At 39.9% G+C, this 26,408-nt stretch overlaps 1 protein-coding gene across 15 annotated transcripts in view; it reads right to left on the bottom strand.

The window, feature by feature from the left end:
• Positions 1 to 26,408, bottom strand: part of PTPRD (protein tyrosine phosphatase receptor type D) — a 1,741,884-nt gene that overhangs the window by 111,717 nt on the left and 1,603,759 nt on the right. For all 15 annotated transcript variants that reach the window (XM_082266411.1, XM_082266413.1, XM_082266423.1 and 12 more), the window contains one exon: positions 9,343 to 9,466. In XM_082266411.1, coding sequence (XP_082122537.1) covers positions 9,343 to 9,466 — 124 coding nt within the window. The remainder of the gene's footprint in view (positions 1 to 9,342; positions 9,467 to 26,408) is intronic.

The following is a 26,408-nucleotide window of genomic DNA, read 5'->3' on the forward strand; positions in this document are numbered from 1 at the left end:
TCCCAGTTAACACTCAATCCTAACTCCAAACAGTCTTTAGAAAGTTTTGCCTGAATTTTAACACGTATCCTTATATGTAACCTATCACTTAACCGCTTGGATCCTAAGCCTTCTTCTGACATATGTTGCTTACAAGTTAAAATCAGTATTTTTTGCTAGAAAATTACTTAGAACCCTCATATCATTATATATACAGTATATATATATATATATATATATATATATATATATATATATATATATATATATATTTTAGCAGAGACCCTGGTGAATAAAATGGCGATCGTTTCAAAATTTTATGTTACACGGTATTTGCGCAGCGGCCTTTCAAATGCACTTTCATTAAAAAAAGAAAAAGTAAACCCCTAAAGTTAGCCCAATTTTTTTGTATAATCGGAAAGGTGATGTTACACCGAGTTACAAGATACCTAACATGTCATGCTTTAAAATTGGGCTCACTCGTGGAATGGCAACAAACTTCGGTACTTAAAAATCTCTATAGGCAACGATTTAAACATTTTTAACGGTTACCTTTTTAGAGTAACAGAGGAGGTCTTGAGTTTGAATTATTGCTCTCGCTCTAATGATCGCCACGATACCTCAAAAAACTATCACTAAATGCTGTATTATGAGCTGTTCATACTCACTCAATCACTTTGGGATTTGTTGTTTGTATTCTGGAAACATTCTGGATGATCCTGCTTTTCTCTATCTCCCCCTTTTGATCATGTCCTCAATGCATTTGGGAATTTTGCAGAGCAGTGGTGACAGCTCTGCAAATGCTTAGTTTTCAGTGAGTTTCTACACTGAGCATTTCCTCTCTATAACATCTGAGCAGACCATGTGACTATAGAGTCACACACCTGGGCATATACACAGTGGTACACAGTGGTAAACCACAGCCCACTCCCTCCCTCCTCCTCCATGCCCACTAACCAATGAAACACAATGGAGGTTGGATATTACATCTTCCCTGCTATTCTAAGACACAGGCTGGAGGGGTGTGGCACAGCCGATGACTAGCAGGAATCTTCTCATTGTAAAAAATAATAAATATTAGATTTAAGTTATATATTTTATGATGATTTAAAACAGTTTTTTTAAATGATGTATTTACTTTAACTCCAAAGGTTATTTTTTTTGTGAATTTGTGACTAGCAGCAGAAGACTAGAAGCTCCTCCTGCTTATGTTTTCCTGCACACAGGCTGGGAAAGATCTGGGTCACGTGACAACTGTATTGATTAGGAAAAAGGTACTTCGATTTTTTAAAATTAAAATAATTACAGTGCAATCATCCACATACAGAAAGATAAGGGATAATGTGAATTATACAGTGTGTGTTTACTATCCCTTTAAGAGATTTACCAAACAGGGACAGATTTAACATAAGGCACTCAAGGTCTGTGCCTCTAGGTGCTAGTATAGCATGTTGTTTTAGCCTCTGGTAATAGAACATTGTATCATGGCCTCACTATAACTGGGATTTTAGCTCTTTGGTAGGGTATTACAAGGTTTAAACCACATCTGTCCCTAATAGCATGACTTTTGTGTATACCTTCTCTCTACATTTTTGTACACTTTATTGGGCTGGGAGCGATGTGGTTTAAGGTACTATAAAGTGATTGGCACCTGGTAGTTTCCCTACTTATAGGCTCCTAATACCCAGACCAAGAGAAAAAATATTTTCTTTAATAATAAATGGATAATTGGAAAATAGGATAACATTTCTGCTGCAACATGTTTTGAAAATGATTTGGGGCATGTAGAAGACTGAAGAATTGCTCAGCTATTCTGTCTTCCCCATGTACAAGAAATCAACTGTCTCAGTTTAGCTGAATGATCTTCTTTAAAGATGGATTAGTTACTGATGTAGGCAGGAACATCACCAACCTTGCATATTGCTTTAGATTTGCAATATGCATAATTCAGGAGTAAAAAGAATATTCATTTTTCATTCCTGGTATCACAGATTCAGTGATTAGCAGTCAATCACTTACAGAAAGCTATCATGCAAACAATCATGAGAAACCCAAGTCAAACTAAGATGCTTTTGATTTAAGCAGCAGTGGAGATATATCAAACATTATTCTGGCAAGGAATTGTACAGATTAGAAGAATAATGAGCAGATGACCTTGGTCGACTTGGTCCATGGTTGATATATAGACAGAAAATATGACGGAGCTTTCCAAGTATAGGCAATAAAAGACTCTAAATAAATCATTTTTGCATTTACAGTAAAGACGTGATGTGGTTTGTGCAGGTTTATATGAAAACTAATAACACACGTTTTAAAGAGCAGGCAATATGATAGCTCAGCACATTATTTGTATAAACTTTAAACCCATTTAGTAGGCACCGAGTGTAACGGGATTGCATTGGGAATGTCAGTGACTGTACAGCACATAGACAAGATGATTACAGACTAGATTATTGTGAACTAGTTTTGACCTCCATGTTTAACTCCTTCATTGTCAGGCAAAATTATCATATATATATATATATATATATATATACACACACAAGTATAACAAATATACACTATAACATATATATATATACAACAAAGCATAACAGCATAGAAGGAGAAAAAAACAAACAACATATTTTCACTTACTAAATTCAAAGGCATAGTGACACAAATCAGCATGATGCAGCTTTATGAAAGTTTTCAGGGTGCAAGGACTAAATAATCAGGACAGCACTGCTATAAGAAAAATATTATAAAGCATTGAAAGTATTTGGTTGATTGCTTGTTGTTTTCCTTTTGGAGAGCAAAGATAGGCTGGACCACATGGTTTATTGCCTATGTGGTACATGTCTGTCCTTCACTGAATAGTGAATGTGGGAATGAGGACTGCATCATTTGCAAAAAAAAAACATAACCATATTAAGCTGTATGTAATATCTAAGTATAGAGTTGCAACATAAACATTTTTATGGTGGAAGGGGATATTACATTATAATCATCCTATCTAATTAAAATAGCAGGTTAAAGAAAGGGGCAATAGGCTGGACAACTAAATATTAAGAAATCTAAAGGCAACATGATTCACTTAGGCAGCATTAACACTGTGGTATTTTGTAAATGTGCATCAAATTGTGCAATTTAAGAAATGCCTGAAAATCGCCTGTTGTGCTCGCGTTGCCATTCATTGTTAATAGTACCCCAAATTTGGTTAAAAAAATATGCACTTTTTGTTTGAAAAAATGCAGCAAAATGCAAGGTTATAAAAACCACACAATCTGATATCACTATACAACGCTTGAGGTCCTGGCCGCTACTCTGTTTCAGATTGGCAGCGCTTCATGTAAGTATAAGCTTACTATTTCATACATGATGTTTTGCATTTGAGGTCCTGCCGTTTTCCCTGGTTGGATTGGCAATTTTTGTTTACATGCTATAGGTACAAGTTTTTTTTATGTTTGTTTTTATGTCAGTCTACCAATAAATACTGCACCATGAGATTTTTTCTTCTTTGTCATTGGTGACTTCTTACTATGGATGTGATACGCTGAACTGTTTTTACCATGAGAAATAAAGCTGCCTGGTCATGATCCATGCACCCGGATACATTCTAAAGAGGGTCCTATGATTCGGTTAGAGCGGATAATTGTGAGCTATGATGACTTACAGACCTCTGGTGACCTGGATCTTATCATAAGTGATGTTTTCTGTTCTATTCATTAGACAACAACTATATGTGGTGAAAGTGTTTTTCTGGCATTGGTGGGGGTCGCACTGGGTGATTCAAGCACTAGAGATTCACCTGAATCATATTATATAGATACTTCTTCATAAGCTATAATTTGAACTATTTATGTTTGATTTTTTTTTTTTTTTATATTTTTAATGTTTGACTCATACTTATAAACAACTGGCCAGTGCACACATTCATTGAATGTGATAAGGAGGACATATTATTCGACATACACACCCTTGATTTATTCTTCACTTCTAGGGCTGCGTTGCAAGAGAGCAATTCATTGAACATTATAGACCTTCTATGCTTGTTTATTTAGAAGGATTAACACAGTATATGCTCACTGTATTCACATGGAACTTAGAAGAAAAAGTGGTACGCTCCCTGTGAATGTTCCACCATGTCAGCATAGAAGTATAAGTGTGTCATTTTTAGAATACAAAGAAGTATTGATGGATGGAGAATGGACAATCTAATTTGGCTGATTTACTTGTGTTACTATATGTGGGATACTACAGAATTGATAGAATGCTTTCTACCTTGCTAGTGTGGATACCATTATCGTGAGTGATAATTGCTGAGGTTCAGCATAGTATTGTACAGCGGGGAGGTCCAGTAATAAGTGCTCTAGTAATCAAGCTATGGCTACATTGTATTTCACTTAGTTTATAAATACCAATACTGGTTTGGGAACAGGTTCTTTGAGGGAAACTGTTTTATCTATTGCATGGCATAGGGCTAATTTACTAAAACTGGAGTGTGCAAACTCTGATGCAGCTGTGCATGCCAATCAGCTTCTAACTTCAGCTTGTTCATTTAAGCTTTGACAAAAAAAATGGAAGCTGACTGGGTACTATGCAGAGCTTTACCAGATTTTGCACTCTCCAGTTTTAGTAAATCAAACTAAATTTTTATTTTCTTTTAATTTTGTACATGTGCAATAAATAAGTATACTATATGATAAAGCAGCTTCACCTCTGGTTATTGTCATTATTATCATTGTACCATTAAATCAGGAGATAACATGTAGAGTCCATAATCAGGTACTTTGGTATATGCTGTGATAATTTATACCAGGGGCTCCTTGTCACGAAATACTGACAATCTATTTGGTGCTCTGTAAGACTTTGAGGCAGCAAAATATTTTTTTTAGGGACAGTTCTATCTAGGGTAAGCCTTATATATCACTGCAAAATATGTTTCATTACATTAATAAATATTGAATAATAAAATATAATACCACTATAAAAAAAGATTAATCTGTACACAAAGTATCAGAATAAACCATTTATGCTGCCTGCTGAGCATTTGACTGCTGGATTCTGTGCATGTGAAATAATTGGTGAAAAATGGAAAGTATCATTGCACTTCTATACATGGCTTAGAAGCCCCCTCTCCTCAGGCTAATGTTCTCAGAGATTAAAGAAAGACACAACTGGTCTGTTACTAATGACCTAGTACAGCTGAGATCATTTGTTTTGAAATAATGGAATAAGATAGCAGTGGGACTTTTGTCATGTGTGCCTGACGCAAGGAAATGAGAAAATATTTAATACATTTTTATTAGATTTTGCATTGCCTTTTTCTTCCTTAACATGCATCAACAGAAATGCTATAGATTTAAAATGTCACATCTTTTCCAGTACTTTGAATTCAGTTGCACAGTAGTACAAACACATCATGGCTGACAAGGGACATTTAGAACCTAATTTATTATCTATATTCCGAAAATATATTAAACAGATTCTTTGCTCCATTATAATCTCAAAATATATGGAAATTCCTTTGGAACAAAACAAGTAGCTTCTTGACTCGCTTTATTATGTGTAACTCAATTTGCACTATTCCCTGCTGGACACATTGCAATACTTTTTCCCCCAAGGTGCTAAACTGTTCTTCATAACATCATCCACAAAAGTATATATTAGGGATATGTTGTGTGAATGGATATTTGCGACTACCCATTGTTAAAAGCATATTTGATGTTGTTTGTTAGGATGTGTTTTATTTATAAAATAGGGTTACCCATGGAGCAAGGACAAGATGGCAAACAAGAGTGGGCAAATATTCAGGAAAAAAACCTACATTAGAGACAGTCACTACAGAGAATGCAGCAGACAAACTAATAAAGTGATGCAGTGATTTTGGGTAATATAACATCATTGGGTTTGATATTTTCTCAAACCTTTTTCTAACATCTTCAGTTCCTATAAAAACTCCTGAAACTTTTACATGTTTAGTACTTATATATATTAACAGATATTGTACTTAAAAGAGATGTTTTTTTTTTTTTTTTTTTTAGATTCATACTTTCCTAGGTGGATGCTCCATCTGTCCCCCTGGCGCCTCTAACACTGAGAACCGAGTGATTGAACACCATCGATCACTCAGTTCTCACAGCTCCGTGAGCAGAGAGCTGCTGACTGATAATTAGAAGCTCTCTGCTCTGCCCCTTCTCGCTCACTGGAGTGCTGGGCTGTGGAGGGGGTGGGAGCGGCTGCCTCAGGTTCTCAGCGGCTTGCTGAGAGGCTGAGCTGGGTGTCGGTCCATGCTCCTGGGAGGATCCCAACTCAATGGTCGTGATAACACCCCAGCCTGGACTGGCTCTGTAAAGTCAGCAGAGAGCGGTCTTCAGCCTGCTGTCTGCTGAAAACGGGTCACAAGAGTGCAAAACGAAATGCACTCCTGTGAGGAGAAGTACAGCCAAACAAGTTTTGGCTATACTTCTTTTTTAAAGCAACACCTAATTGGTTTAAAAGCATTTTGTCATGATTAAAAAAAGAGCATATGAGGAGTTATCAATTGATCACAATTTGTGTCTAGTGAAAGGAGAGGCAAACAACAGATCTCTAAGGTGAACACGTGATTTAGTATATATTCTTACATTTATAGAACTGCATCTTATGCTGCTTCCATTACAGATCAAATGCAGCATACTAAAACACGGTAATCTTATAGACTGACACTGTGAGAAAATGTAGCCCTAATATAATTCTATAGTTCTATCACATGCATCCTTTGGATTCCTACTAATTACCTGCACATTTCTCTTACAGAGACACATTTAAAGGATATTTAAACCAAAGAACAAACATTTATATAAAGTAGCTTACCAGTCCCTGTTGTGTAAAAACACAAAATATAGAACCATATGGTGCATGGGTGCCAATGCGTGCGGGCGCCATTAGGAACTAATGACACCTATGTGTGTCTGCTAAAGAGCAGGGTGTTTCTGTTTGGTTCGGGAAAGCGTATGAATAAGCATGTGTTCCTGATCCTCACATACAGTATGTGAACCTAAGCTCAGTGTCCTTGTAAGTTCTTGTGAATTAAACTGGTATATCAAACAACTTTATCTTCTTCCCAAACAACTGTAAATTAGTAATTGTCCCACCCCCACATAATGAAGTTGAAGAGAGGTTTTTGTGTGTTTGCAGTTCTGTCCTACAGAGACTACCATGGCTCCCTCCACAGATAAAGTTAAGTGAGTAAGCATAGCCACCATAGGCCAGAAATTGTGTTATTTTTTAGGATTACCAGTTAAATATAAATGAAAATGCAGATTCCACATCTATGGACTGATATTTTGCAATATACCATATTTTCAGTGTAGACACACTTAAATGTATATTTCTAATGTAAATAATGTAAAATGACAATCAGACAAAATATGTAATTAAATATAATGTATTCAGATTCAGACACAAAGGTATAAAATACAGCAATCTAAGTCAATTGTCCATTTCTCCACCTCTCCTTTCACCTCCACAAGTGAAAACTCTTTGTAAAGTAATAGGTTTGTGTAACTCAATACACCTTTGTCACTTTGCATCTCCCCACTGCAAGATCTTTTTTGGCTGCACAGAGCTGATGATAGGAAATGCGTAAAGACTATGTTTATTTTTATTTAATGTTGCCCAGATCAACATGTATATAAGAACTCCCCAGCCACTGATTAGCTTATTAGCAACTAAAAAATCTACTCATTTCTAATAGAACAAGACAACAAACATGTCTAATGTCCTACTTTAAGGGCTCATTGACATGTGCATTGATTATGAAGAATGAAGCACTGCTGATTAATGCTCCTATAGCATTTATTATGTGCTTTTGTTGTGTTTACGAAGTGCTGAAAATGTGATGTAAAGGAAATGATCTACTTGGTGGCGTGGTTAGGTTGCAATGTGATAGCAGAAATTTTAGAAAATTCTGTGGAAGATGGATTTGTATACTTTGATTTCTCTGACATTTGGCTTGGTCCAGCTCAGCTTTGCAGAAACAAAAAGCTTTGCCATTGACAATAATCCTCAATGCCTCTGGCACTGTCAGTATCACTGCCTGGCTTAAAGCTTTTGCCTGCAGACAGAAGCAAATAGTGTTACCACACAGCTGCTCTGTGCAAAGAGGAAGTGGCTGGAGGTGCTCTGTCCTAGTTCTATATTACTTCCCAGTGCATCCTGGGATACAGAAACCTACACTGTCTCTCCTCCATTGTCCAGTTATCACTTTATAAATGCTTTGCTAACATGCCATAAACGCTATAGGTGCTGTTAAAATGTGGCTACAGAGCATTACCACTGAAATCAATAAAGGCAACAGACAAGCATTGATGCCTCATGAAAGCAACATTTATAATTAATTTTTTTTCTTTCTCATTCAAAGTTTTTTATTGAGAAAGTCAATAAACAGGTTATAAGGCATACAAAGAGAAAAAAATACACATGGTAGTTCTGTGCAGGTATAACAACATTACAATAAACACAAGATTGAGTATCACGTCCATTTGTGGTACACAAATCGCATAGTACATGCCATCTGATTGGAATGGGGCACAATTTCATTTAAGGGTGCTAACTGTAGGAGCACATAAATCTAAGCTATGCTTCACTTACAGCCTGGTGGTAAGACCGGTAGTGAACAAAGGGTGAATTAGGGTTGAGTCAGGAACCCTCATGTTGGGAACAAAACACTTTATGATAGAGCAACCAGCAGAGGCTTAGAAACTGAGCTAGTGGCTTGGACTTCCATGGGAGTGTAAGAGCTCGGTTGTGAAGATATTGCCATCTATGAGAGGAAATCTGTCAACATGAAATATAATAGACCATAGCCAGGCCCAAAATTAGGGGCTTTACGAAAGTGGAAAGGAAGAGAAGATAGAAGGAAAAGGGAGGGGGGAGTGGGGAAAATCTCTAGGTATGACCCGACCACTGATGTGGGTGTAGAAATAGTAGACACAATAGTCAGCTACTATGGCATAAGGACTGACTCTTCAAAGCCTGGTGCAGCTTCATTTTTACACAACACAATGCTACTGCTCCTGTGTGGTGCCACTGTAATATTCATGGCAGGCATTTAAGGGCTTTAAAAATGCTGAATAAATGCTGCATAAACACAGGGTTTTGACGCATGTGTGAATAAGTCCTAAGTCACAATGATGAGTTTGACAGAGTTCTAAACAATTTAGACATCTACTTTGCAGTACCTAAAGCTAACTGTTTAACCACCAGCTCAGCATGTAGACACAGAACATAAAAATGCAAATCTTGATAGAATGACTAACTGAACGCTGCAATGCAGCTGTTTGTTAAATGATAACAAGTTAATACTGCAGTTTACTGAGAAAAAAAGCATTACCTTACCTTCAATAGCTGAAAGCAGAACACGTGAGTGATCATATGCAATTACATTTGCATATCTGTTCTTTGGTTTATTAACTTCTAGGTTAGAGTGTTCCCATGTGAACTGTTGTCCTGGGTCAATAGACTGTAAATGAAACAAAAGGCAACATAATGGAACAAATAATGGATCTGTTATTTTGAAAAGATTTTAGCATAAAAAATGACAAACTGTACCAATGCAATTTCAAAAGCAAACTATTCATGGTACAGTAATTAACATATTATAAAAACAAATCACAAAGATAGGCATAGAAAATAAACCTTTGGTTGAAAAGAAATAAAAAAGTTGTCCTAAAATAGCTTTCACTGGTGTGAACAGCAACACTATTTTTACTGTGTTTAAAATGGAGTGTACTTTTTTTTCCACTGAAATGTAGAGTCGTTTAATTAATGTTTAAAGCCCATAAATTGTGTACAAAAATCCTTCAGTATAATAACTGAATGCAGAAAAATGTCTGGATGCATTATGATGTGATTGATGTTTTGTTTACATTAATGTATAAGAGTTAATGGAGTCCAATAAAAAAATTGTCAGTCACAGTTAGGGTCCATGCACACTGGCTAAAGAAAATGCTGCTTTTACAGTTTTGCATTTTGCCTGTAGAGGCAGCTCAATGTTTTCCTATTTGTCCATACACTTTAGGACTGCCAAAATGGAAGAATCTCAGGGTGCAGGAGAAGCTCTGCCATTTGACAGCTGGGGTTTTGATTATTAACTTTTTTGAGTTTTGAAGAGGGGGGGGGGCAATTTTAAGGGGTTTCCTAGACTGAAATAAAGACCAACACAAATATTTTCAAGCACTTTAGCTATATTGTTACCTTAGGCACCCATTTGGTAAGGACAGGTTCACTTTTTTAAACAATATTATGCAGATATCATGTTTTATGAGTATACCGGTGTGTATTGCTTGTATTGTAGTATATTCATATCACAATACTTAGCAAAATTCTGTTGATTTACAGTCATTTTGCCCAAACAAATCAATATTTACAGCAAAAAAGGTTTTTCCAACTATAGCAACGTCTGTTACATATATTGTATTCATTCGCAAATCTTACAACCTATTCTCTTATGTAAAGCCATATCTAGATTAAATAATAAATACAAATTTTTACATAAACCATCTTAATACGGCTATATAAATATTAACTGTATGTGCTTAGCCTTTGCCCTGTCAATACTGGTGATGGTATATTTTACTGCACTTGGCTGCACAGGTGCTCCCACTGAAGTATTACTGCCCCGATAATCTTTCTAGATGCTTTTACACAACAAATCACGTTAAAACACATTATTATTGCAGCTCAATAATTGCGGTGAAAAGATGGATTAGCCTGGTGCCATATTCAAGTTTCATTATTTAGCCTTTATATTATTCAGTGCAAGGAGAATGATGAGTAACTCATAGTAAGTAATCAGTTTCAACTTTAAAAATTCAGAACAAATAAAGGGAATTGGTTGCTATGTTGGGTTACAACATTTGCTATATAAATTGTTAAGTTACCTATTTGCCGCCAAACCCAGAATGAACTATCTGACTACTTGCCACTTGTGTTTCAGATTATTAATGGTACAGTATGTTTTAAACTTCTATGAGCTGCTCAGAGTGTTTCACCTTTGAAACAAACATTGTTCACTGCAGGTCACACATGTTGTGAGTTCAGCCTTCATGAATGAGCCTATGTATTAATGAGAATACGTGGTCTTAAATCATTATGCACAAGCTTAGAAGGGTTTATGTATGTTTCCTTATTTATCTTTACTTTCTTTGTCTTCAGATTAAAGGTTTCCCTGAGTCTGACAGTGTCAAATATTAGATATCAATAGCTAAAAGAAAGGTGATCAACCACAGGGCATCTTTGGCACCGATATGCACTCTCAGAAGTTTTTAGACACTATGGTAGGGGTCAGGAACCTTTCTGGCTTAGAGAGCCATGAAAACCACATATTTTCAAATGTAATTCCGTGAGAGCCGTACACTATATTTCAGGGGTCGGGAACCTTTATTTAATATTCATATTCATGGGCCGCAGCTATACAGTGAGTAGATGGAGCCATGTGAAAGTGCCTGGAGTCCGGTCGGAAAGAGAGCAGAGCAGGCAGGTATGCAATGAGGCCGGAGTGGTGAAGCGCCTGCAGGCCTGCGAGTGATGGAAGTGAGTATAGGCCCTGAGAAAATGGCGGCCGGCCGCTAAAGGCCTCAGAAGTGGATGTGAGAGGCAGCTCCAGCGGGTCCCCGGGTGTCAGAGGGGAAGGAGATTGTGTCTGTCGGGGCACAGGGAGCAGATGGCAGGTCTCCTTACCGGGCGGTGATTGCCAAGGCCCTCAGATAAACAGCACACGAGCCAGCAGCGATACTGCGAGTAGGCCACGGGGTCAGTAGCGCGGCAATTCAGTCACCCAGAGACGAACTGAGGGTAGCGGTGTATAGCCCACAAAGTGTACCGTCGATGGGTGCAAAAATCTCCTTGGCACCGGGCACAGCTACACAGATGGCACTGGATTGAGTGGTAGACACGGCGGAGCTCTGGGACAACACATCCAGTGCAGCTTACGTCCGGACACGCCCCCCTTTATTAAAGATTTGTCTGCGAGCCAGATGCAGCCATCAAAACAGCCATGTCTGGCACGCGAGCCATAGGTTCCCTACCCCTGCACCATGGGTTAATTTTCTAAACAAGTAGAGCAGGTCCACTTTGAAAGGTTAATTTTCATATGATTGGGCAGTGGTTAGTGCCTCCGCCTAGCAGCACTAGGGTTGTCGGTTCTAATCCCAACTGTGGCACTACTTGCATGGAGTTTGCATGTTCTTTCTGTGCCGCATGGGTTTCTTCTGAGTTTTCTGCTTACCTTAGGTAAAATGGCCCTAGTATATGTATGAATGTAAGTTTGGGATCTTAGATTGTAAGCTCCATGAGGCCAGGGACTGATGTGAATGTATAATATATATATAATGTAAAGCACTGTGTAAATTGAAAATGCTATATAGGTACCTGTTAAAAATAAATAATTGGATCATGAAAATCAGCAAAACTTCACCTTGTTCACTAAACTAAGAGAAAATTCCCTTGAAAGTGAAAATTTACCTCGCTAAGTAAACAGCCTATTTGCCTTTATTAAACCAACCCCTATGTAAGATCAGCCTGTTGATGAGCAGCAACTGTCAACTTTCATTTACCCTCTGATCCCTGATTATCAGGGGTTGTAAAACATTTTACAAGTATTTTTCTTTTAATTTATTTATTTCATTTGTAAGATTACCTTCCATACAGGAGGCACATTTTCATTTTAAGGTGGTTGTAAATCTATGCATTAAGGTGAAATACCTTTTGTGCTGCACTATGCATTAAGGTGAAAGACCTTCTGTGCTGCAGCTCCGCCCAGACCCCCTCCCCCTTTTTTCTTATCTGAACTCAATCCGATCCAGTGATGTGCATGAGTGCAGCGGCTCGCGCCACTGTCTCTTTCCTCATTGGACAGATTGATAGTCAATGGCTCCTGCTGCTGTCAATCAAAAACAGTGGCACGGGAGTGGGGCTGAGTCCCACTGTCTGTGTCAATGAATGCAGCAACAAGACTCGGGAGCAAGCCAGCATGAGTGACCCCGTGGAAAGTGGCTTTCCGTGAAGGCACCCAATGAAGAGAAGAGGCCTGGAGGGCTGGCGGGGCACCCCAGAAGAAGAGGATCAGGGCTGCTCTGTGCAAACTGATTGCACAGAGCAGGTAAGTATAGGCTTATTTAGTATTTTTATTTTTTTTTAACAAGGGTTTACAACCCCTTTAACTAAAAAGCATGACAGAAAGTCAACCAGTGCTGGAAGATGAGGAAGATTGGCTTAAAAAGATAACACTAAGTACAGATACTATGCCTTAACCCTTTCACTTCAAGAGCTGCTCTCTACTTTTAGCCACAGATAAGTATAAGGGGGATGGGGGGCATACAATTACTGGGGCATTTTTACCTTATTGTAAATAATGCATTAAGGTAGAAAATGTTGAAAAAATGTTGAGCCTTTAGAACCACTTTAAGTTAATAATGAATAATACATATCAGTACATGTTAAATTATGCCTTTTTGTGAAATGGTAAAAATATGTAAAACTGTAAACAGGCAATTTACAATAAAAATCCACAGTGTTATGTATGAGCTGCGTTGGTGTGAATTTTGATAAAATTATGCAGGCATACATATTTTTGCAGCTTAGTGCATTACAATGTAGAGTTAAGTACTCTAATGTAGAGTAATGTAGAGAGGCAGCAAAAGGGTTGAACCTAAATCTGAAGACAATTGGTGAGTTTTACAAATTTCATCAAAAATTATACTAGAAATGTTTTGAATGGTTGTGTTACATTATCTTTTTAATTCAGGCTCCTGCATAAATAAGCTCAATACCAGTACACCTATCCCATGTCTGAAATCCCAGCACTTACAAATACTGATCACCTGGCACACCCGGCCCCCTACCAATCTATAACCTGCATAATCTTCCAATAAGAAAGCACAGCTGGCACAGTACTGACTGATAAAGACCAGTTTCCAAACAGAGCAGCAAATGTGCTAGTATTTGATCATGGAGAGGCAGAGGTGTTAGGAAAACCATTGTTAAATATCTTAATAGTTCAGTCATGGGAGGGCTAGCTGCATCGCTGACTATCTGCAATCATAGCACTAGTACTTAAATATGTCTTGTGCTGCCACTCTTTCTCTTAGGTGCTTTTCATGAGCTCTCTATATAAAAATATTGTTGTATTATACATGTATAATAAACATACAGGGTCATGCTGTTAATATAATTTATATGACTGAGTTTGTCATAGTTATTGAGAAGCTTTTTGAAAGCTGATGCCTTATAGTAATTATTTCTATATAGAGTTTGTGGGCTAATAGTGGTTAGAACAGTGGAAGATCTAAGGTTGGCCATAGATAATAAAAATATTCTTTCCTTCTATCATGGATGGAAGGAAAGAAAACCACTTGATTCCCCCATCAACACAGTCAGTGTTGATGGGGGAATGCCTCCCGCTGAACTATTGGATTCTGTCAGTGGGAGGTGTGGGTAGCTTTCCCAGCAGGCAGAATACAATGGATACCGGTAGCAGCTATAACCGCTGGCAGTAACCGTATGTGGAAAAATACAACATGCTTGTTGAACCCAAGTTGATTGATGGATTGGCTTGGGTACAATCAGCCTGACCATACATGGATCGAAATTCGGCCAGTCCCTGCTGAACCGGCCAAATTTTAATCCCTGTATCCATGCCGGCTTAAAGGTAACTTTTTTTTATACATGTTTCCAATTAAAATGTATTATCCACATGTGTTTTTATATCTCTGCTTCAATATTCAAGCATTTTGCTTAGTGCATGTACATATTTTAAGCTAGAGAAAGTAACCCATTCAAATTGAACACAACCATTATTACAGACTTGTATCAATTCAAAATATATTCTAATTAATAAAGGGAATAAATACAAACATTTCCTACCAGAATATTTTTTACTATCCATAAAATGATGCTTGGAAACGTTTCTGTTTAAATTCACATTTTTATAACTTGATAAAGGTGACTCAACTAATCATTGCTTGATGAGGGAGCAATGTAATCATACAATCAATGAGGCTGGCAAGGATGTGCGTCACACAATCAGCATTCTCACAACACACCTAATTTTTTTTTTTTTTTTGCAAACTTGAAATGCAGGTTTGTGCTCTTTTCCAATACCGATACATGCCATGTCAAATATACTCCTATTTACAATCAACTAAAGCAGCTTAGAAGTATAACAAGTCAAGCAGATGTCTTTATCAGCCATTCAGCAGTTCATCCTTGTACTAGGGCATGACCATCAGCATTTTATGCAACACCCTCTGTATATTTCCATAAGATTAAAGTCCAGATGGTCAAATGTACTGAATATATCTGAAGCCTGCAGGGAAACAGAGTGGAGTATGGTACTAAATAATAAAATACTGTCTGTTGTAGTTTAAAAACTCTGTAATATCAATAAATGCCCGGCCAATATATTCTAGAAACTAAACCAACAGCAATGAGTAAAATATGAATATACGCCTAGATTAGTCTCTCAGATGTGGCAGACCAATATTTCATCATCCAGTAGCCCATATTAAATATATAACAACAAACTACATTTTAATGGGCTAATCTTTAAAAGAGATGTGCAGGAATCAAACAAAACAAACTTACATACTGACAGCCCTGCTGGCTCTACACCAAGCACTGAGTGATCAAAAACCGCTGATCAGCCACCATCCTGTGCTCTGCCCCTCCAGCGTTCACTGGAGCGCTGGGCTATGGAAGGAGAGGGAGAGGCTGGCTCAGCCTCTCAGCAGTGCACTGAGGGGCTGAGACAGCTGCCAGTCAGGCATCTGTGTGGATCCCGACATTATTGTTGGATTCCCTGCAGAGCCTGTAACGGCTCTGCGATGTCAGCCAACAGTGGACTTTAGCCCGCTGTTGGCTAAATCTGGGTCACAGGAGTACAGAACTAAGTACAATCCTGTGACCCACAGGAGAAGTATGGTCAAAAGAGCTTTGGTCAGTGGCGGAACTACCAGGGTCGCAGCAGTCGCACTTGCGACTGGGCCCTGGTGTTCCACCACTGTAAGGGGGCCCAGGGACAGCAGGAAAGACTTCCTGTCCAGCGTGTGATGTAGCGGCTGCAAGGAGGGTGAGCTCCAACACTGCTGGTACTCACTTGGCTCCAGTGACTTACTCACAGCTTGTGCGGGGTGTTTCAGGTCCCAAACGCTGCGATTACTTTGTAGGGCAGCTGCATCTCTCCCTTTCTCCCCCTCCTGCCTCACACTGCCAACACGGACTGAAGCTCCTCCCCCTCCTCGGCTCGGATGTCTTCCTATACACAGACACGAGGGGGAGGAGAATGGACACAGCATCAACAGGATGTGCTGATCTGAGGTTTGTTTTGAATCTGAAATGTACAACATGACACTTGCAGGGGAAGGGGGACAAGTTGTCAAAGAAAAATGCTCACAGTGATTTGGGGGAGGGGGTGCTGTATGTGCTAGGGGGCACTTTGGGAGGGGAGAGAATTTGTGAAAGAAGGGGGGTTAAATATAGAATTCGACCCCCCCTCCCCTTCAGCACCAGTTCTCTCCCCTTCAAAGTGCCCCCTAGCAGATACAGCACCCCCCCCCCCCCAATCACAGTGAGCATTCCTTTTTTGACAACTTGTCCCTCTTCTTCAAAGAGATGCTGGCTGCTATTGAGGAGACAATCGTGGTGTCTGGGATTCCAGGCACCTCGCTAGAGATTCAGGGCGATCGCCCCAGGTGCCCACACTAGTACCCGCCCTGTCAGGCAAGTTAGTGGAGCCGAGAGCTGGAACTAATGGGCCATACACACTATAAGATTTTCTGAAGACTTTTTCCTTTAGATTTACCAAAAACATATAATATGAGGTAAAACCTAAACACTTTCCATTTGTATGCAATCAGGCAGGCCCTTGTACTACATAGAAAAGGTAAATCTGAAGGAAAAAGTCTTCAGAAAATCTTATAGTGTGTATGGCCCTTTAGTCTGGATACACAGGATTTCATTTATATCTCAGGAGGGTCCCACCAAACTAGGACAGTTGGGAAATATGGATCTGTATTAGAAGGGGAAAGGATTTGTTTTTTTTTGTTGGGGGGGGGGGGTGTGTTTGTACTAGGAGAGGAGATTAGAATAGTGGGGTTTGTGACAGAACTGGGGAAAGTACTTATGGGGGAGGGTTTTTTTGCTGGAAGGGAAGACCTGGGGGAGAAGATCTGTGCCTGAAATGGGGAGAGGATTTTTGCTGAGGACCCAGCGCGACTGTAGAAAGTGGGGGGGGGGGTGCTGCATTGTGGAGAGGAGAGGGGGGTGGTGGGGGGGCACCAAAATGCACCTTTACTTGTGTAGACAAAAATCCCTGCGCTAGCCCTGCTGGTACTGATATCCACCGCCTGGCTTGGTTCCCCCGCCGCTCCCAACTGCTGCTAGCCCAGTGCTGTCAGTCTGTTCATCCATCAGTGTCCCCAGCATGAGCAACTTGCTGTCAGAGCTCTCCTCCTGCACCACTGCAGCTCATATTCCTGAGGTTGGCAATGGGTATGCTGGTTCTCCTGTCATTGGTGATCAGCTCAGGGTCCGTGCACTGAGCCAATCAGTACCATCATGTTTAAAAACCTTTTATAAGCTGGGAGTGCAGATCTTATATGTCAGTAAAATTTATAACACTTATAGCAGTAACTAAATACAGGTGATACACAGTGGGGGCGAAACTACCAGGGCCACAAAGGTTGCTTTTGCGACTGGACCCTGGCATTCTACCAACGTGAGGGGAGGCCGGAAGGGGGTTGTTGTAGTGCTGTAATAAAGTGCCCCACGACGGGAGTAAAGGGCCCCTGGCCCGGAGGTAGAGGCCTGGGACCAGAGATGGGGGGGGGGGGGGCCCTTCATGGTTTCTTGCACCAGGGCCCTGAAGGTTGTAGTTACGCCTCTGGCTTTGGTCATATTTCCCCTTAAAGATCATTTCTTGTAGACATCAAATTCATAACAAAAAGCAGTAAATGAGGACTTTATAAGATATCTGGTTTAAAATTAACAAGGTTGTGAGCTATGAACATACGTTTCTATTGCACCTTCTTTTTCATATGGGGACGAGTTCTGTTATAAAAGATGCTATGTGCCACGACTGTTTCCTCATTGCTAAGCATTCTTGTGGAAAATACAATCCCAATTCCAAAAAAGATGGGACACTGTGTAAAATCTACATAAAAGTGGAATGCAATGATCTGCAAATCTCATAAACCCATATTTTATTCATAATAGAAATAAAAAAACTTATCAAATGTTTAAACTGAGAAAATGTACCATTTTGGTCACTTGACCTCCAGAAGATTTACCCCTTTTCATGACCAGGTAGTTTTTTATGATACGGCACTGCGTCACTTTAACCAGTTGCCGACTGCCCGCCGCAGATATACTGCAGCAGGCTGGCACGGCTGCACGAATTGCCATACCGCTACCTCGGTCGCGCGCGAGGCTAGGGGGGGGCGTGCACCCCCGCTGTCCCCGCGATGTTCTGATTCGGTTCAGAAACGATCAGTCATCAGGTCCAGGCCAATGATTTTTGGTCTGGACCTGTTGATCAGTTCGGACCAATGGCAGAACACCCTGTGCCCATGTAATGTAAACACTGGCACAGGATATGATGTAATCCCCTCTCCTGGAGTCCTTTTCGGTTCCAGCGTGAGAGAGGGAACATCTACCATGAGTACAGAAGCAGCACACTGACACTAGTACACATAGGCACACACTTAACCCCCTGATCACACCCTAATTAACCCTTTCACTCCCTGTCAGAGTGTACACTATATACAGTACAGATACAATTTACTGATCACTGTATTAGTGTCACTTGTGACTTCAGGTAGTGTGCAAGGCAGTTAGTGGTAGCCCCAAGGTTTAGGGTCTCCGCCATATAGCCCCCAATAAAGATTTAACCCCCTGATCACCCCCGATTAACCCTGTCACCCCCTGTCACAGTGTACACTAATTACAGTATACAATTTATTGATCACTGTATTAGTTTCACTTGTGACTTCAGTTAGTTTAAGAGGCAGTTAGTGGTAGTAAGAGGCAGTCCCAGATAGGTTTAGGGTCCCCGCCATATATCTCCTAATAAAGAGTTTACCCTCTGATCACCCCCAGTTAACCCCTTCATTGCCCTGTGTCACTATTATAGTGTACAGATCTTGTTTCTGATCACTGTATTAGTGTCACAGATGACATCAGTTAGTTAGCGTCAATTCAGGACAGCGTCAAATTACCCACCACATATTTAGTAATACATTTTAACCCTTTGATTGCCAGTGACACACACACACATAAACACACTTAACACCTCCATTACTAGTATAGTGTCTGAATGGATCAATATATTTGATCTGATCAGAACTACACTAGTGTCCCCAATAGTTCAGTGTTCCCAAAACGCAGCGTTAGCAGGATCAGTCCGACACCTGCCAGCACCTGCATTTAGCCCCTCCCCCCCAAGAAGTGCAGAATCAGCAGATTACTGTCACTTCCAATACACAGCACACTACACCGCAGCGTTAGCAGGGTCAGGCCTGATCTCTAAAAGCACTAGCAGTTACATTTTTTGGTAGTGGCTCAAACAATCCTTGACAACCAGGTGCTTTTTTACCTGTGAGTCACACTAGGTACCTATAAATTTACTGGCCACCAATTTATTGGTACAGAGGTACACTAGTGAAGAGGCCTACCCGACCCCTTTCTTCTGTTGCTGAGGTGCAACGACCGTAGGGTTCTTGTATGAAGCAGAGTGTCGGTACTAAAGCGGCTCAAACTTCTGGTGAACTGGCAAGCACCAATGGCCTAGTACATCCTGATCATAGTCAAACCAGCACTGCAGTAACACTTGGTGACGTGGTGAGTCCCATAAGTGCAGTTCAAGCTAGTGCGGTGGCTAGCACAAGTAGTCTCCCGCAGTCACCAAGAATTCGAAGACAGGCCCGTAGAGCCCATAGTGTCCTTCCTGATGCACTTACAAATCCTGATTGGGAGCCCACCACTTCTGCAGCGCCCTTCCTTTCCCCATTCACTGGCCAACCCAGAATTCAGGTGGAAACAGACGATTTTACTCCCCTTGGTTTCTATGAGATGTTTTTCACGGAAGATCTTTACAGATCTATTGTGGACCAAAGCAATTTATAAATGCCGATCAAGTCATCGCCACAAATCCAAATTTGACCCTTGCCAGAGAATTTGCATGGAAACATATCACGGTTTCTGAATTTAAAACTTTTCTGGGCCTATCCCTTCTCATGGGCATTACTAAAAAGAGTGAGTTGTGGTGATATTGGTCCACTGACCCAATTCACCATTTGTCCGTGTTCTCTGCTGCCATGGCCAGGACTAGATTTGAGCAAATCTTGCGGTTAATGCACTTCAGTGACAATGAACTCTGTCATCCTCGGGGTGACCCAGGATATGACCGGCTCCACAAAATTCGTAAACCACTTCAACCAGAAGTTTGCAGCCTTGTATACGCCCCAACAAGCTATCTGCATTGAGCAGTCCCTGATTACATTCTCTGGCCGCCTTTCTTTCAAACAGTTTCTCCCCAGGAAGCGTGCTACATATGGGGTCAAGATGTATAAGCTCTGTGACAGGGCAACAGGTTTACATATAGTTTCCGGGTTTACGAGGGAAAATATAGCAATGTGGAGCTCCCCAATTGCCCAGACTACATGGAGAGCAGTAGCAAGATTGTTTGGGACTTGGTGTCACCCTTATTCGGAAAGGGGTACCATTTATACATGGACAATTATTACACAAGCGTGCCACTTTTTAGTCACCTTTTTGATTTTGGAATTGGCGCGTGTGGCACCATGCGACCTAATCGCCGGGGCTTCCCCCAACGGCTTGTAGATTCCCGACTTAGATGGGGGAGAGAGCCTGCTTGAAGTGTAATAAATTACTTTCAGTGAAGTGGAGGGACACACAGAATGCTTTCTTTCTGTCCTCCATTCACGCAGAATCTACAGTCCAAATTGAAACGGTAACTGGTATTGTTGAGAAGCCCCTCTGTGTCCACAAATACAACCTTAACATAGGCGAGACGCTGGTACATACAAAAAAGTGTCCGTATATGTATTTCAATTGGCTCTGCTGAACGCTTATGAGCTATACAAAGCATCAGGAAGAAGTGGATCCTTCCTAAAATTCCAGGAAGAGATCATCACAGCCCTTCTGTATCCAGAAGGTGCTGTGGCTCAAATTCACAATCCAGATGCTGTGAGCCGGCTGCATGAGAGGCATTTTCCGGATGTCCTCCCTAGTACCCCTACCCAAAGAACACCTCAAAAAACATTTCTGTAGGAAATGCGGATTTAGGCGTGACACCCGTTATTTTTGTCCCTCCTGTCCTGGCCAACCTGGTCTCTGCATCGGGGACTGTTTCCTTCGCTACCACACACTAGTAGAGTATAAGTATTGGGTACAGCACGGCACAGTCTAGGGAACACTTTTTCACACATGGTCTCGAAAGATGTTGGCTATCGCATTTTGAGAGACCCTAGCCAGGAAAAGTTTTTTTAAAGTTACAAAATAGGTTAAAAAAAAAAGTTACAAAAAAATAAACATAAAAAAGACAAAAACAGTTGTCGTTTTATTGAGTTAAATGTCTGTGCTTACTCTTCTTTTCTCCTCTTTCTACTTTTACTGTACTTTAAAATATACTGTTATACTGTAATTTTTTTTTGTTACGGTGTTTTATTGTTAACCATTGTTTGCTTTGCAGGTATGCGCATCAGGTGCAGCACTGATCTGTTTATTCTGACAGCAACAGCGTTTGCTATCATCATATGCGTAATCAATGATTCTTGCACTGTAGGAGGTGATTTTACCACCGCAGCTAAAAAGAGCATATATGGGATGGGGTGGACACTATGCTATCCCCTATGCTTCGCCATATTTTTTTCTTGGCAGAAATTTCTTCATCCACATCGATCGATATGAATGGAGGAATCTGCTATGTTCTTAGTTTTTTTTCTTCAGCCCATAGGCTGAAGGAAAAAAAAAAGAACGTTGCAAGTATGCCCATCATTAGAAGAGGGTGGATGCTGGGAGGTCTAATGGTGGGCATACCCCACAATTTTGGGTATCGTTTTTTACAGCCAGTGGTCAGCTTTCATGTAAAAGCAATCCTAGCAGATAATTAGCAGCTAGACTGCTTTTACAAGCAACCTTCCGGGTAAGCCCAGACTGCAGCCAGTGGTTCTGTCAGATGACCACAGAGCTGATTGGACACCAGAATGGCTCCAATCATCTCTATGGCCTAGGATACCGGAAGCTACGATCATTTCGTGACTTTGGTTTCGCCAGATATAAACATTGTGAAATTGGTAAAGCATCTTATCACACTAATCTTGGTGTGGTCAGAAGCTTTAAGGGCAGAAAAGAGATCTAGAGTCCAAAAAACTCAATTTTTTTTTGAAAAAAACAAAATAGAGTACCTGTCACTACTTTTTGCAATCATAGGGGATATTTAAATTCCCTGTGATAACAATAAAAATAAAAAAAAATAAAAAATGAAAGGGAAGGTGTAAAAAAAAAAAAGAAAAAAGAATTCAAGCCTCCATGCCTCCCTCCCTGCAAGCATCGGTCTGGGGTCATATGTAAACAGCAATTGCGCCATCATGTGAGGTATCGCCGCGAACGTCAGATCGAGGGCAGTAATTCTTGCCCTAGACTTTCTCTGTAAATCTAAAGTGGTAACGGCTTTTAAAATGTACGTAGTTTGTTACCGCTGCACGGACGTGTGCAATTTTAAGATCATCTTTTATATGTTATCAAACAATTGGTCAATATATAGTGTATTTGTGCATTAAAAAAAAAAGTGTTTATTTTAGCAAAAAATTGCATTTGGAAAATCTCTGCGCAAATACCGTGTGACAAAAAAAGTTTTGTTCTGTAGGGCCTCTGCTTTAAAGAAATATATAATGTTTGGGGGTTCAAAGTAATTTTCTAGTAAAAAAAAAATACTTTTTCATGTAAACAAAAAGTGTCAGAAAAGGCTTGGTCTTCAAGTACTTAGAAGAGTGGGTGATGTGTGGCAAAATCTTCTAATATTGGGCATAAAATGCTAGGACAGTTAAAACACATCCCCAAATGACCCCTTTTAAGAAAGTAGACACCCCAAGCTATTTGCTGAGTGGCATTTCGAGTCCATGGAATATTTTATATTTTGCCACAAGTTTAGGGAAAATGAAATTTATTTATTTAATTTTTACACAAAATTGTCACTAAATGATATATTGTTCACACATGCCATGGGTTTATGTTGAATGACACCCCAAAATTCATTCTGCTGCTTCTCCTGAGTACAGGGATACCACATTTGTGACACTTTTTTGGAGCCTAACTGTGTACAGGACCCCGAAAATAAATCATGGCTATTTGTGAAATGACACCCCAAAATACATTCTACTCCTTCTCCTGAGTATGGGGGTACCACATGTGTGAGATTTTTTGGCAGTCTAGCCATGTACAGGACCCAAAAATGAATCACTGCCCTCAGGCTTTCTAAGGGCATAATTTGTTAATTTCACTCCTCACTACCTATCAGTTTCGGAGGCCATGAAATGTCAAGATAGCACAACCCCCCCCCCCCCCAAATGACGCCTTTTGGGAAAGTAGATACCCCAAGGTGTTTGCTAAGAGGCATTGTGAGTATTTTGCAGCTCTCATTTGTTTTGGAAAATGAAGAAAGAAAAGGAAAATGTTTTTTTTTCTTTTTTCAAATTTCAAAACTTTGTGACAAAAAGCAAGATCTGCAAATGACTCAAAATGCCTCTCAGCAAATAGCTTAGGATGTCTACTTTCCGAAAAGGGGTCATTGGGGGGGTGGTTTGTGCGGTCTTGGCCTCCGAAACTGTGATAGGTAGTGAGGAGTGAAATCAACAATTTCCCCCATTAGAAAGCATGAAAGCGGTGATTGGTTAAAATATTCCATGGACTTAACATGGCTCTCAGCAAATAGCTTAGGGTGTCTACTTTCCCAAAACAGGGTCATTTTGGGGGGGGGGGGGTTGTGCTATCTTGGCATTTCATGGCCTCCGAAACTGTGATAGGTAGTGAGGATTGACATCAACAATTTATGCCCTTAGAAAGCCTGAGAAGCAGCAGAATGTATTTTGGGGTGTAATTCAAAATATACCCATGACATGTGTGAGCAATATATCATTTCAAATGCCTCTCAGAAAATTCCTCAGGTTGTCTACTTTCCAAAAAGAGGTAGTTTTGGGGGGGGGGGGGGTTCTACTGCTCTGCCATTTTAGCACTTCAAGAAATGAGATGGGCAGCCAGAAAGTAAAAGCTGCGTAAATTCTAGTAAGTACACCATAGTCTGTAGATGCTGTAGTTTTTGCGCAAACCAATAAATATACGTTTATTGAGATTATTTTTTTCATCAAAGTCATGTAGCTAAATACATTTTGGCCTAAATGTATGACAAAAATTTAGTTTATTGGATATATTTTATAAAAAAAATCTTTTGGTCTTTTTTAGTTTATATCCCAAAAAATAAAAACCGCAGAGGTGATCAAATACCACCAAAAGAAAGTTCTGTTTGTGGGGAAAAAAGGATGTAAATTTCCTATAGGTACAGCATTGCATGACCGCCCAATTGTCAGTTAAAGTCACGCAGTACCAAATTTAAAAAATGGCCTGGTCATTAAATTAGGTTAAATCCTTCCGGTCCAGAAGTGGTTAATTGATAATTGTGCAGTCATGCAACACTGTACACAAATAACATTTATGTCCTAATTCTCCACAAATAGAGCTTTATATCGGTGATATTTTATCACCTCTGTGTTGTTTCATTTTTTGTCCTATAAACAAAAAAGGCTGACAATTTAAAAAAAAAAACAAAACAAAAGAATGTTTTTTACATTCTGCTATAAAATATATCCAATAAAAAAATGTAAAAATTCTATTTTTTTTCATAAATTTAGGCCAATATGTATTCTGCTACGTATTTTTTGTAAAAAAATCCCAATAAGCGTATATTGATTGGTTTGCGCAACAGTTATAGCGTCTACAAACTATTTGTTTTTTTAAAAGTAACGGCGGCGCTCAGTGACTTATTGACTTATTTCGGCGAACAGTCTGACACTAACTGACGCTAACTGACACTTACTGACACTTTGTGGAAACCAGTGACACACTGGCTGGGAATGGGTTGAATGTCTAGGGTGATCAAAGGGTTAAATGTGTAGCTAACCAGTGTTTTTGTGTACTATGTGTGCTGTTTTTACTAAGGGATCTGATGGATTTTATTCTCTGCTTTGCAGGGAAAGAAAATCCATCACATCCCTGCAGACAGAACAGAGCTCTGTCTTGTTTACATAGGCAGAACTCTGTTCCTTCTCTCCCCTTACTGATCAGCCGGTGCTGGCGGACATCCATTGGCTGACACCCGCTAATAGGTTTGTGCTGTGTCAAACTACAGCACAGCCATGGTGCACATGCCCCCTACCCAGAACTGCCTGGATATGATATAGGTTATGCGGTCGGCAAGTGGTTAAGAAAAAAATAAGGTGATTTGAAATCGATGGCAGCAAAAAATCTCATAAAATTTAGGACAGTTCAACAAAAAGCTGGATAGGTAAGTGGTTCCAAACAAGCAGGAGTTGGAAGAACATTTTTGCCACTAAATAGATTAATTGGCATCAGGTCAAAAGCATGATTGGGTATAAAAAAGGCATAATAGAGAGACAGAGTGCCTCAGAAGTAAAATTGCAAAGACTTTAAATATATCATCATCTATAGTACATAATATCATCAAAAGATTCAGAGAATTAGGAGAAATCTCAGGGGACAAGGCTGAAACACAATACTGGATGCTCTTAAACTTTGGGCCATCAGACACCACTGCATTAACAACAGTTAACAGCTGACTGTGCAGAAAGCCATGAACAGCTGGGGTTACTGGCTACCTGTCATTATAGTGACAGCCTCCCCTAACCACTCAAAGGTGTGGCACGAAGCAGAAGATTCCTGCCACTACAATTCACACTGGCTGGCCTAAATCTCTGGTGCGAATGTAGCCAAACAGAAATTTCTGACATAGGAATGTGAAGATTATAGACTACAGGCTGTGTGTACATGGCAGTACATGAAACCATGAAGCTACATGATCAATGCACATCTTATGCAGATAGCACCACAAGGTGTAGGCAAGAAGGTTTATAATGCTTTTAAAGAGAAACTTCATTCCCCTATGCTTTTTTAAAAACCCTATTACCTATTATTCAGGGTTGTCCTCGATTTACATAATTAACCTGCATGGTCCTGCTGCAATTTGCTGCACAGGTGTCACAGCCTGGGTCCTGTGCCTCCATCTTGGTCCTTCTCGATCACTGAGAACCTTCAGACAGCCAACCTCAAAGATGTGTGTGAGGTCTGCTCACTGACTGCTCTGACCATTTGTACTT

The sequence above is a fragment of the Pelophylax lessonae genome, assembly GCF_965119305.1.
Source record: "Pelophylax lessonae genome assembly, chromosome: 1".
In the NCBI taxonomy this organism is placed as follows: Eukaryota; Metazoa; Chordata; class Amphibia; order Anura; family Ranidae; genus Pelophylax; species Pelophylax lessonae.